The 13231-nt window shown below is 37.9% G+C and overlaps 1 protein-coding gene across 4 annotated transcripts in view; it reads right to left on the bottom strand.

The window, feature by feature from the left end:
- The window catches only part of LOC145509640 (uncharacterized), a 596722-nt gene that overhangs the window by 1053 nt on the left and 582438 nt on the right, over positions 1-13231 (bottom strand). For all 4 annotated transcript variants that reach the window (XM_081498861.1, XR_014056257.1, XR_014056260.1 and 1 more), the window contains one exon: positions 222-283. In XM_081498861.1, coding sequence (XP_081354987.1) covers positions 238-283 — 46 coding nt within the window. In that variant the 3' untranslated portion in view covers positions 222-237. Of the gene's footprint in view, positions 1-221; positions 284-13231 lie in introns of those variants that run through there.

Raw genomic sequence — 13231 nt, 5'->3', positions numbered from 1 at the left:
AAGCATCTGCCTGCAGTGCGGGAGACCTGGGTTCGATCCCTGGGTCAGGGAGATCCCCTGGAAGAGGAAATGGTACCTCTCTCAGTATTCTTGCCTGGGAAATCCCATGGATAGAGAAGCCTGGTGCAGGCTACAGTCCACGGGTTGCAAAGAGTCAGACACGACTGAGCGACTTCACTTTCTTTCATGATTCTTTCCAGAATTTTTGATTCACTACTCACCTTGGAATCTTCAGCCTTATTTCTCCCACTGGACAAAATTGACTGTTTTCTGTGAATCCTTTCTGAAACCAAAACAAAAAAAAGGTGAAATTTCATAATGAAGTATTAATTTTTCAACTATAAATCTCTTCCTTCTTCAGTTTCAACAGAAGAATTTTAGAACTGCTTTTTCATACCAATGCACACTTAAAAATTATATATATTGAAGAGAATTCTTAAGTACACTTTCATTGGGGAATATAAGTTATTGCTTAAACAATAGTGATGGAGGAACATTTTGAGCTTGTCTAATTCTGTTCCTTTCATTTCTATCCATCACACCCTCATGACTGTCCCATTCATATATGCTAACAACGGTTATATTTCTAATTAAATACCACACTGTATGTTTCATTAGTAAAAGAACATGGCTTATTTTCCATCCACTCCCCCAATTCTTTATCTTACTCAGTACTCCATAACTTTTTTCTCTTATTTCATTTTAATCTCTTTTTCCTCATACCAGCCAGAATAAACCAAAGATGGGAATAGAAAAGAGACAGGAAAAATAGCTTTCAGTGTTTGACTTAGCGTTTCTCTATTGACTGCGAAGAAACCTTCTAATGATTCAATGTACATTTGTACCATCCTCTGAATTTCCACTTACACATACTAGAACTTCAGCATTTAAAGTGTTCAGCTAACGCACACATTCAGCTCTCCAGCTGTCAAGTTCATAGTATGTTTACTTTTGATATTTCTAAGTTTGTCCTTTCGCAAACTGAAAGAGTAACCTCAATGACCAAGCACCATATGAATCCAGTTTTCAGATTCTCTTGTTTTCCTTTTTTATTTTTTAATGTATTTTTGGCTGCCCTGGCTCTTTGCTGCCGCACACCAGCTTCCTCTAGTTGCAGGGAATGGGGGCTACTCTCTGTCTTGCTGTTTGTGGACTTCTCACTGAAGTGGCTGCTTCTGCCCCGGGGCATGGGCTCCAGGCCCGGCAGGCTCAGTAGTTGCAGCCCAAGGGCTTTGTTGCTCTGAGGCATGTGGGATCTTCTCGGACCAGGGGTCGAGCACGTGTCCTCTGCATTGGCAAGTGGATTCTTAGCCCCGGGACCACCAGAGAAGCCCTGTTTCCCTTTGCTTGCATGTGCTGTTGTAATTCTTCTCTAGTTTCAGATTAATGCTCAGATCTGTTTACTCATAAAGTTTGAGAATTATTGTTATTGCTAATAAATCACACTGTTTTAAATAGTAGTAATGCCAGTAATAAGATTGGTAAGGAATAGAATATTTATATAGTAATGCTGGGAGAAAATGCTACTTTTTACAAGTGATTAATAAAAATATTTTAATTCGTTAAATGTTACTGAAGTTTCTCAAGATCTTCTTTATTTTACAGGATCAATGTTTAAATTGAGTGACATCATAAAAGATCTAAGACCCACTTCTACTTGTGAAAGGGTGAGAATTTGCTTTACTTTTATCCCCTCCATACAAAGATGTAATAGAACTGTTCTGAGCCATCCGTTCACGTGATGGTTGGGGTAAAGAATTCTGGTAAATTATAAATTTTAAAATAAAACCCCTGAACATGCAGCTAATGAGCAAAGAAAACAACAAAAAAAAATCTTTCAGATGATGAAAACTATTACATTCTATCAGCAATGCAAGCCTGATTTCCTGGAGAAACCCTGCAGTTCTAAAGTATTCTTACAGGATTTCCCTGGTGGTTCAGTGACTAAGGCCCTGAACTTTCGTAGCAGGGAGTGTGGGTTCAATCCCTGGTTGAGGAACTAACACCCTACATACTGCGAGGAGTGAGCGAAAAAACCCCAAATAAATAGTTTGAAGAATAATGTAATTAAAAAAATAGAAGTATTCTTACATATGTACACAATAAAGTAGATATATAAATGCATATTGAGTTAATAAAGTTAATATTCTTGAAAACATATGTGATAAGAAAGTAGACAATGATCTCCTCTAAGTGCTAGGAAAAGATGCTACAGTTTTTTGTGGACTTGCTGTTAGAAAAGCTCTTGTCATGAATCTTTCCGCCATTCAGCCCAGTGTAAGATAGTAGAACAAGGAACAGCAGGACTGACCTCTTTATTGTATTTATAAATGTTTTTCAATTGTACTCATTATAAACGCATGCACATTAAATTTTCTAGATTTCCTAATCTGTCTTTTAAATTCTTTTTAAAATTTTATGCAATTTTGAAGGTTATTTTCCACTTAACAATTATTATAAAATCTTGGCTATATTCCTCATACTGTACAGCCTTTCTTACACCCAATAGTTTGTGCCTCCTACTCCCTTATCTCTATGTTGCCCCTTCTCCCTCGACCCCACTGGTAATCACTAGTTTGTTCTCTGTATCTGTGAGTCTGTTGCTTTTTTGTTCTATGCTTGATTTCATCTTTCTTTGTCTGACTTGATTTCACCTAGCATAATGCCCTCCAAGTCCATCTATGTTGCTGCAAATGGCAACATTGTGTTCTTGTTTATGGCTTTGTGTAGTACTTTGCTGTATGTATATATGTATCTTCTTTATCTATTGAGGGACACATGTTGTTTCTTTATCTTAGCTATTGCAAATAATGCTGCTGTGAACTTGGAGTATATATACTTTTTTAATTTGTGTGTGTGTGTGTGTTTCTGGACATATATTTAGCAGTGGAATTACTGGGTCAGATGGTAGTTCTATTTTTAGTTTTTTGAGAAACCTCCATCAGTGGCCGCACCAGTTTATATTCTTACCAACAGTGTATGAAGATTTTCTTTTCTGTATACCCTTGTCAATATTCATTATTTGTGTTCTTTTTGATGACAGCCTTTCTGACTGGTGTGAAGTGATATCTCATTGTGGTTTTGATTTGCATTTCTCTGATGATTAGTGATGTTGAACACCTTTTCATGTGTTTATTGGCCATCTGTCTTTCCTCTGTCAAAGAATATCTATTCGGTTCTTCTGCCTATTTTAATTGTTTTTTTTTTTTTAATGTTCAGTTGTATGAGCTGTTTGTATATTTTGGATATTACCCCCTATCAGTCATATCACTGGTAATATTTTCTCCCAAGCAATAGGTTTTCTTTTTGTTTTGTTGACAAATTTCCTTTGCTGTGCAAAAGTTTTTAGGCTTAATTAGGTCCTACATATTTTATTGTTGTTGTTTAGTCTCTAAGTCATGTCTGACTCTTTGTGACCCCCTGAACTCTAGCTTGCCACTCCTCTGTCCATGGCATTTCCCAGGCGAGAATACTGGAGTGGGTTGCCATTTCCTGGACCCACTTGTTTATTGTAATTAAATCTTAGGAGGCAACATATACATCCCCCAAATATTCACTTTCTTTTACATTACATGTGCTCTGTAAAAGGTAAAGTTCAAGAAATTGTAAAAGAACCTTTTTAGAGAGGTAAAATATTGTGATGTCACTCTTCCGTAAATCAATTTAGTCCTACCATGGTAATTCATAACTTCTTACAGAGGTGTAATCTTTATTCCCACACTCACTTGTATACACAGTGGTAGGAACATTATAAAAATATGACACCATGGAAGATATGAAAATCCTTAAAATGTCATGAAACCTAAAACATTTGAGAAATTGGATAACCTCAATTCTAATAGCCAACATTACCAATTAAGAGTTTAAATAATAATAAAAAAGTGTGCTCTAATATACAAATGATATATGTTTATAGCTACAGATATGAGACAAAATTTCAAGGAGATACATTTTAATCCAACTTAATAAACTGAAAAAAATAATGGGGCCAAAGGAAACAATGTTCAAATAATCACAAATGCAAAAGACAGTATTTCCTTTTTTTTTCTCATATTTTGTCATGCCATCATTTCAAGTTGTCTAACCACACAAAGAGACTCAGGCAGTGTTACTCCATGCCAGAAGAAAGGTTAGATTCAAGCCTGAGGATGAACCTATGGATGGATGAAAACAGTGCATGTTCATCAGAAGTTTGAGTGAAATAAATCTGCCTGAATTCAAGAGTGGGGCTCATTTCGAGTGAAGAGTAGGAGGGGATGCTCAGAGGTCAGGCTCTTGCTGCTGAGCTGTTAATGTGCTCTTCAGCTGCCCCAGCTGGGGCTGTCCATCAACTAAGAATGTGAGGAATGCGTGACTGGTGCAGGGCTCTATGTGAAATAGATGACGTTTCCCTTGCCCCTGCCCCCTGCAGGGGTGGCCACAAGGGAGATGGGGGATTCACACCCCCAGGCCCCCTGGTAAGCATACAGCATCCAGGACACTTGGTCTTTGTTAAAGAAAGGATCATGCACAAATGTAATTTCTTTCTCTTAATCCTTCCATTAAGCAAATACTTTTTGAGCACCCACCAATGAGCCTGGCAAGCTTCAGAATTTGTGGATATTGCTGAAAATAATTCAGACAGGGCTCTGAATGTACATTCTGATGGTGGGAACACAAACAGGTAAACAAGCCAATAAACAAAATAATTTTAATAATTCTATCGAGTTTAAGGAATAGGCTTTTGTTAGTAACAAGGGTGAGAAGGAGTCACCACTAACAGAAAGGGCTTTCTGAGATATCATGGAAAGGCCTGGAATAACGTGGGGGAAAGGGTTCCAGGCAGAGGTCAGCATCTCAAGGTATGAACAATCTTGTAGTGTTCAAGGAAGAAAAAACTATGTCAAAAAAATACCTCACCTGGGAGAATTTTTAGCAATCTAAGGTACAGTTCTTTAATTCCTAGTTGGAATTTGAATGAGGGAGACTTGCTGGTTGTTCCCAAGCCTTTGGAAGGTAAGATACAGAAGAAACATTTATTTAATTATTACCAGGAGTGACACCTTGCGTCTGACTCGGAGCTGAGGGTGGGTGAGCTCTAACTGCCTCGTAACCCCTCTCTAGGCACAGATTATTGTTCTCCTTTTGTAGATGAGAAAATTTAGATCGAAAGATTGAAAAACCTGTCCAAAGGCACGTAACACGCGGTTGGTACAGGATTTGAACCAAGTCTTTCTGATCCTAAAGTCCAGTTTTGTTTCTGCTAGACTTCATTGCTCTGTGTTATTTATGGACAGTCCTGGCATTAGAGTCCACAGAGACCATCATGAAGTTTTCGTCACCGACCTATAAAATCAGTGTAATTAATAGGAGAATTAAAAACTGAGCTTATTGGGAAAAAACATTAAGAATTATTTTTAGAAATTTAAAATTAAACCTGTAGTCCTCATCTAGCCCACTCAAGAATCTCTCCTCAACTGTGCAAAGACCTGAAGATTTTCTCAACTCACATCTGTCACTCTGTACAGCTCTTGTCAAGACTTGAATGAACAGTCTTTACTTGATTAATGTCCAGTAAGTAGCCTATGGCTTGATCACGGGACTACATGGTCTGATACACACTCCTTCAGTGGGATGCCTATATGTTTCTAGTGAATTCACAAACAGAATTATCTTATGGACATATTCGTGCCCATTTCACAGCATAGCTTGTGCCATTTCCTTAGTAAGGGTTGTGCGACTATGGCAATGCATGTGTGGTGTCCATGGTGCTAGATTCACAGTGATATTTGTGGTTTCCTACCACATTCAGAGCTTGGAAGGAGCCCTAGAGGTAATTTTGTGGAAAAAGTCTGATAGAATCATAGTGGAAAATAATCTGAGTTATCGGTGCACAGCTTCATTACTGTACTCATTATTACTTTTAAAAGAGTTAGCGCTGTTTTATCCCTAGTTCATTCAGTCAGTTAGCTATTCGGCCCATCTGTCTTTCCACAAACATTTACTAAACTACCTACTATGTGCCATTATTCTCCAGGCATGCATGCTCAGTCACCCAGTCATGTCCGACTCTTTGCGACCCCGTGGACTTTGGCCCACCAGGCTCCTTTGTCCATTGAATTTTCCAGGCAAGGATACTGGAGTGGGTTACCGTTTACTCCTCCAAGGGATCTGCCTGACCCAAGGATTGAAACTGCATCTCCTGCTTAGCAGGTGGATTCTTTACCACTGAGCTACCTGGAAAGCCCTTTTCTAGGCACTAGGGATATATCAATGAAAGAAAAAAAAAAGAGTTAGGAACTGAGACATATATTAATGCATGAATCATAAAAGTCCTCCCTGCTAGAGGGAGACAGAGAAAATAAACATAAACTTGCAGACAGTGTAGAGTATATTAAATGGAGTAACATGCTCTGGAAAAAATAGAACATGATAGTGAGATGTGGAATGTTGATTTGTAGGTACAGTTCTTAAAAGAGTGGTGAAGGTGGGCTTAACTGAGAAAGTGACATCTGAGGAAAGACTTCGAGGATTTGCTTGAGTGACCCAGGCAGCTATCTGAAGCAAAGGAGTTCAAGGCAATAGCCAGTGCAATGATTCGGAGGTGGGAGCATGCCTGGCATTTTTGAGAAAGAGAAAAGATGCCAGTTTGGTCAGAACAGAGTGAACAAGGGAGACTCATGAATTCAGATGTATTATGGGGCTCCAGATCTTTAAGGCCATTGTAAGGAGTCTGGAGTCTAACTGAATTTGGAAACCTTAGGAGAAGTTTGAGCAGAGGAATGAGGAGTGATTTGATTTAAATTTTAGGAATTCATTCATGTTGTTTGATTGAGAATTCACGACGACCAGGCCAAGTTGGAAGCTGAGAGTCCAGTGGGATGATTATTTCAATGAACTGTGTAAGAGATGATAGTGGCTCAGGCCAATAGTGGTAGCAAAGGAATTGTTTAGAAGTGTTTTGATTCTGGATATATTTTGATGTTTGAATCAAGAGAATTTCTTGATAGATCAAATGGAGGTGTTAGAAAGACAGGAGTCAAGGAATACTCTCAGGATTTTGGCCTGAGGCACCATCAAGGTGTACTGCTATCAGCTGAGCTGAGTTGGAACAGGTTTTGGGTATGAAAGACAAAATGCACCAGTTAAGGAAATGATTTTGTTCAGTCCATTGCATTAAGGAGAAAGTTCATTAATGGGGACCATCTCAAAGAAAAGGAAAGGGCCTTGAGAGAGAGGCAGATATGAAATGGAGTCATCAGGTCGTCTTATGGGAGTCACGAGGAAGGACGGGGAGGGCTCTTTCCCGTCTGAGTCATTTGAGGAAGAGCAGAAGTGAGTTATCTTCAAATATCTGAGGGAAGGGTGGTGATTTTTGGTTAGCCAGTTCTTCAAACACAAAAGAGTGGGTGCAGAGGGCAGAGGTAAAGGTAAATATTTTCTGTGAGGAAAAGCAAAACTTTAGTTTTGGACTTATTAGCTTTAAGATTTCTGTTAGATTTTCATGGTGAAAAATCCCTTCAACATTTCCTTGCCTGACATCGGGATGTTGGTTGTATCCAGCCCTGAATTCTCATGCTGTGTGTAAAAATGTGCAATTTGAATAATCAATTTTATTTCATTTCAGTAAGCAGATGAAGTCTCAGAATTATTTTTCTCTTGTATAAATATTTTTGTTTTTAACAGCCTTCATATTACTAAAATTACTTTAATGAAATTGGAACCAAATTTTCCTTCATCTGACCCTTCAGATATTTCACTTTTCAGTGATAGGATTCATGGATCGTGAAAGACTGTAGGGTACTGGTTATGACTGATTTCATTTCATACCTATCTATGCGTATCTTATGTTCTTTCCCTTGTAGGTACCCAAATGACCAGTAAATTAAAAAAAAAATACCTATCTTCAGTAAACTTGTGTAAAGATAACACAAAAACCTTTTTGATAACGATATACGATAAAATACGTAAAATGATGCATTGGGTTATAGTTTAGACATTAATGACCTAGGTTTTTCTCCCATGTCCTGGCAACACCTAGAGTGCCTCATATTTCATGTGAAAGTCAGGACAGTCAGTTTGATCAAAGCAGCCAGAGAAGTGATAGGAAATGTAGGCCTGTTGGGAAAAAGACTAAAAAAAAGTAGATTGGAAATCATATGAATGTGGAATGAGTAAAGAGTGAGTACAGAAAGGTTTTAGGCAGGAAAGAAGATGTTGAGTTTAGAAATCTTAGAAGTTAAATTTAAGGAACAAAAGATAATAAGGGTGAGAACAAAGTATAGTTTTGTCTAAAGACAAAAGTCACTCTTGAAATAGAATAAAATATTATAAACAAGCTTTGTTTGCACATTTGGGAATATGTTTTAGACTATCCCCTTTATTTTGGGAAAAGAATAACTTGATTTTAAAATAATCCATAGTTGAGATCTGTTTTGTGTTACTTGTGTTTGGCTTTAGAAAGGCATAATAGTAACTAAATTCTCTTAATTAACATAGGAAATTAGCTCAGAAACCAATGTAAACTACACTATTATCTTATTAAATTCTCATAACAACCCTCCAATCTGTGACCATTATTTGCTGCATTGTACAGATAAGGAAATTAAAAGGTGAAGTCATGCTTGGTAGTTGAGGAGGTAGGATTCAAACACATGTCTCTAAGAGAGTTGAGTCTGAAGAGCTAGTTGAACAGTATAGCTAAGATCTGTGAGAAGGAGATAATTAAAAATCACTGTCTGACATGTCTCTTATAGAGTTTCCATGTGATCCAGCAACCCCACTCCTGGGAATATACCCAGGCAAAACTATAATTTAGAAAGATACATGCGCCCCAATGTTCACAGCAACACTATTTACAATAGCCAAGATATGGAAACAATTTAAATCTCCATCTACAGGATGAAGGGATGCAGAAGATGTGGTACATATATACGATGGAGTACTATTCAGGAATAAAAAAAAAGAAATAATATGCCATTTGCTGCAACATGGATTGACTTAGAGATGATTGTACTAAGTGAAGTAAGTCAGAAAGAGAAAGACTAGGAACATATCACTTATACGTGGAATCTAAAAGATGAAACAAATGAATCTATCTACAAAACAGAAACAGACTCACAGACACAGAACACACTTGTGGTTGCCAGTGGGGAGGGTGGAAGAGGGTTGGATTGGGAGTTCGGGGTTAGCAGAGGCAAGCTCTCATATATAGAATGGATAAACAACAAGGTCCTACTGTATAGTACAGGGAACTATATTCAACATCCTGTGCTAAACTATAATGGAAAAGAATATAAGAAAGAATGTATACATAGGTATAACTGAATCACTTTACTGTACAGCAGAAACCAACAATGTTGTAGATCAACTCTACTGCAATTAAAAAAAAATCAAACATTATCCCTAGTAGTATTTTCCATTTATATATTATACAAGAGTTTTATCTTTTTTGCTTTGTCTTCTTTTTCTTTTTGGACTAAAACATTTCTACCACTTTTGCATTGAAGTAATTTCTTTATTGACCTGTTAGTAATTCTTCTGTTTTCTTCTGAATGATAGAATTTGTATCTCTTTTATTACATAATACACCCGAGTGAATTTCACTTGGTACTAAAACAAAGCATTCCAAGTGAAACTCACTCAATTATGTTAAACACTATATTTAATGAAGGATAAAGTACATTAAAGAATTTTTGTATTAGTGACACATTATTGATATTTTTCCTTTTTCTTATGTTCTTTGGTGTTCTGTTCTCATTAGCATTTCATACGACTCACTGCTTTCTATGTGAACAACTTCACGTTTTTCTTTACTAAATGAACTATTTTTATTTTTAACCCATTTTACCAACTTTCAGGTTCATATTCTATTTTAATTCTAATTTTTCAAAAATATCATTGTATATATATTCTCCTAGTCGTTTATAAATTTTATTAGTATTAAAATCTCCACTCCAAGATTTTAATGAAAATGTTGAAGATACTGGCTTCTGAAGGACTACTATAGAACTCTAAGTAGCATTTTCTCCAAATCAGTTCAGTTGGAATATCTTACATTTGCATATAATTACTTTCTGGGCTTGTTTTTTGTCAAATGACACTTGTTTTGGGGGTTTTATTGTTGTCTGTTTAGCAATGTTTTCTAACCAATAATTTGATCTTAGCTTGTCCCATTTCTGGTCATGGAAGAAATTACACACATTTAGTATTGGGTTGAATAATAATTCCTAGGAAAGGAGTACGACAAGGCTGTATATTGTCACCTTGTTTATCTAACTTGTATGCAGAGTACATCATGCAAAATGCCAGGCTGGATGAATCACAAGCTGGAATCAACATTGCTGGGAGAAATAGCAGCAACCTCAGATATGCAAATAATACCATTCTAATGGCAGAAAGTGAAGAGGAACTAAAGAGCCTCTTGATTAAAGTGAGAGGAGAGTGAAAAAGCTAGCTTGAAACTCAACATTTAAAAAAGCTGAGATCATGGTATCTGATCCCATCATTTCATGGTAAATAAAAGGGGAAAAAGCCAAAGCAGCGACAGATTTTCTTTTCTTGGGCTTCAAAATCATTGTGGACAATAACTGCAGCCATGAAATTAAAAGACACTTGTTCCTTGGAAGAAAAGCTATGACAAACCTAACAAGGGTATTGAAAAGCAAAGACATCATTTTGCCAACAAAAGTCTGTCTAGTCAAAGCTATGATTTTCCAGTAGTCATGTACGGATGTGGCAGTTGGACCATAAAGAAGGCTGGGCGCTGAAGAATTGACGCTTTTGAAATGTGATGCTAGAGAAGACTCTTGAGGGTCCCTTGGACTGCAAGGAGTTCCAACCAGTCCATCCCAAAGGAAATTAACTCTGAATATTCACTGGACTGATGCTAAGCTAAAACTCCAATACTTTGGCCACCTGATGCGAAGAACTGACTCATTGGAAAAGACCCTGATTCTGGGGAAGATTGAAGCTAACAGGAGAAGGGGTCTCAGAGAATGAGATTGTTAGATGGCATCCCCAACTCAATGGACATGAGTCTGAGCAAACTCCAGGAGATAGTGAAGGACAGCGGAGCCTGGCGTGCTGCAATCCATGGGGTCGCAGGGACCGAAACGACTTAGCAACTGAACAACAACAGCGACAGGTACAGCTACTTCAGCTGCCAGTGCTTTTGGTCATCTTTCCCTCCCAGCTGCCAAAATGCTAATGTTTCAAGGGTTGCTTACAAGGGCTAGCTCACTTAAAAAGCACACATCAGTCTATGTGCATTTGCAATACTCATAACCTAGTGACTTCAGGAATGCAGTTTCACCCATGGATCCTGGAGCTAGTCAATACTGGGTAATCCAGTAAAGGAGTTGTTAAAGAAATTACAAAGCTGGTTGAGGGGTGTAACTAAATGCTATGAGAAAGAGGTAAATAAAAATTTAACTTATCATTGAATTCACTGTCTGACATCTACCTAACACTTATCACAAGGAATCTGAGTCTCGGTGTATCCCTTGGTTTTTCTATGCTTGTTTGCAAGGCCCTCCATGTTAACTCACTGATTTCTTAAACTGTCAGGACTGATGTTAAACAAGATGCCCATCAAATCCCATTTTTTTTTTTTTCAATGTGAAACTTCTAATTTCTGTTTGGGTTTCTGCCGGAATAGCTTTATTATTATATAAGTCCTTACGTTGATCTTTCTCTTTTATTTTCTTGAAAATAATTCAATACAACGTACCTTGATGGGATTTTTTTTTTTTTTTTTCTTTTCCTTTCTGTTATCCTTTAGGGGATGTTTCTAATCAGGAGGGTTAAAAAAATGTAAAGTAATTTGACATGTTAAATTGTATAGGAGACCATACTCACCCTCTGGGACGGCCCACAGTCTATATGTGGAGTGTGTTTCTCTGAATAAATTCACTTCTTACCACTTTATCTCTCATCAAATTCTTTCTGTGATGAGACATCAAGAATCTGAGCTTCACTAGGTCCTGAAACAAGGTCTATGATCTCTGTGGGAAGACTGTGGGGTTCCAGGCCCAGCCATGTGGGTTCGAGTCCCAAACTGGGTGTTGGTTGGGTTCCAGTCCTGAACACGTGGGTTCAAGTCCCAAGCTGAGGTGAACAGTTTCTGCTAGATATGGCAAGCATGTGGTCTTTGGCAAGGTGAAAGAAGATGTGAATACGGTGGAAGTGCTGCAGTCCAAGAAAGGCAAGACCAGCAGAAGATCACAACTGCTGACTGTGGACAAATCTAATAAATCTGACCTGTGGTTTATCTTAACCACTAGACCATTCCCTCTGTAGCTCAGGAGAGCACCCCATCACCCCCATAAATCAATAAACAAATTGAATAGGAGAAAGAATTCCATTATGTACTTTTTATTACTCTCCTTTGTTCTGAGAATGAGTCAAAACTGATACAACACTTGAAGCTTTCCAATCATCTACCCTCCCATGTCTGGCTTGACAAGTATGCAGTTTGCATATTCATACTATAACGTACAGCTGTAAGAATTCATGGTATATTGAGGAGAACTGTGCTATAATTGTTTTCGGGCTTTTACAAAAAGACTGTATCACAACTGTATGAATTTTCAACTGATTCACAGAAGAGTGCTAAGCTTGGTAGATTTTTTTTGTACTACGTCATAGACCAGGGGTCTCCAAGCCCCAGGCCACAGACTGGTCCATGGCCTGTTAAGAACCAGGTTGCACAGCAGGTGCTGAGTGGCTGGAGTGTGAGGGATGCTTCAGCTATATTTACAGCTGCTCGCCATTGCTTGCATTACCGCCTGGGCTCCACCTTCTATCAGATCAGTGGTGGCCTTAGATTCTCACAGGAGTCTGAACCCTAACTTTAAAGTCAGGGTGGAATATCCTGAGATTGCCACAGACAGAAATAAAGTGCACAATGAATGTGCACTTAAATCATCCCAAAACCACCCTTCCCACCCTGGTCCATGGAAAAATTGTCTTCCACGAAACCAGTCTCTGGTGCCAAAAAGGTTGGGGACAGCTGTTATGGCCAGTGGATCATGTATTATTTTGTAGTTCCTGGACGTCAACAAAAAATATATTGATGAAATATTTTTATAGGGAGACTAGACTTTCTGGTTTATTACGTTAAATACATTTTATTAATAAACAAAATAGTCACAGAATGATAGAAAAAGGAAATGAACGATGTCACATCAGAAATATATATAACAAATGGAATGTAATATCTCCGTCAAATGTTTGGTATGCAGAGGAGTCT

This window comes from Giraffa tippelskirchi, chromosome 6 (assembly GCF_054371585.1).
Source record: "Giraffa tippelskirchi isolate mGirTip1 chromosome 6, T2T-mGirTip1v1.2.pri, whole genome shotgun sequence".
Lineage (NCBI taxonomy): Eukaryota > Metazoa > Chordata > Mammalia > Artiodactyla > Giraffidae > Giraffa > Giraffa tippelskirchi.
Note: the sequence above shows the minus strand (reverse complement) of the source record. Positions and strands in the feature narration are given on the sequence as shown.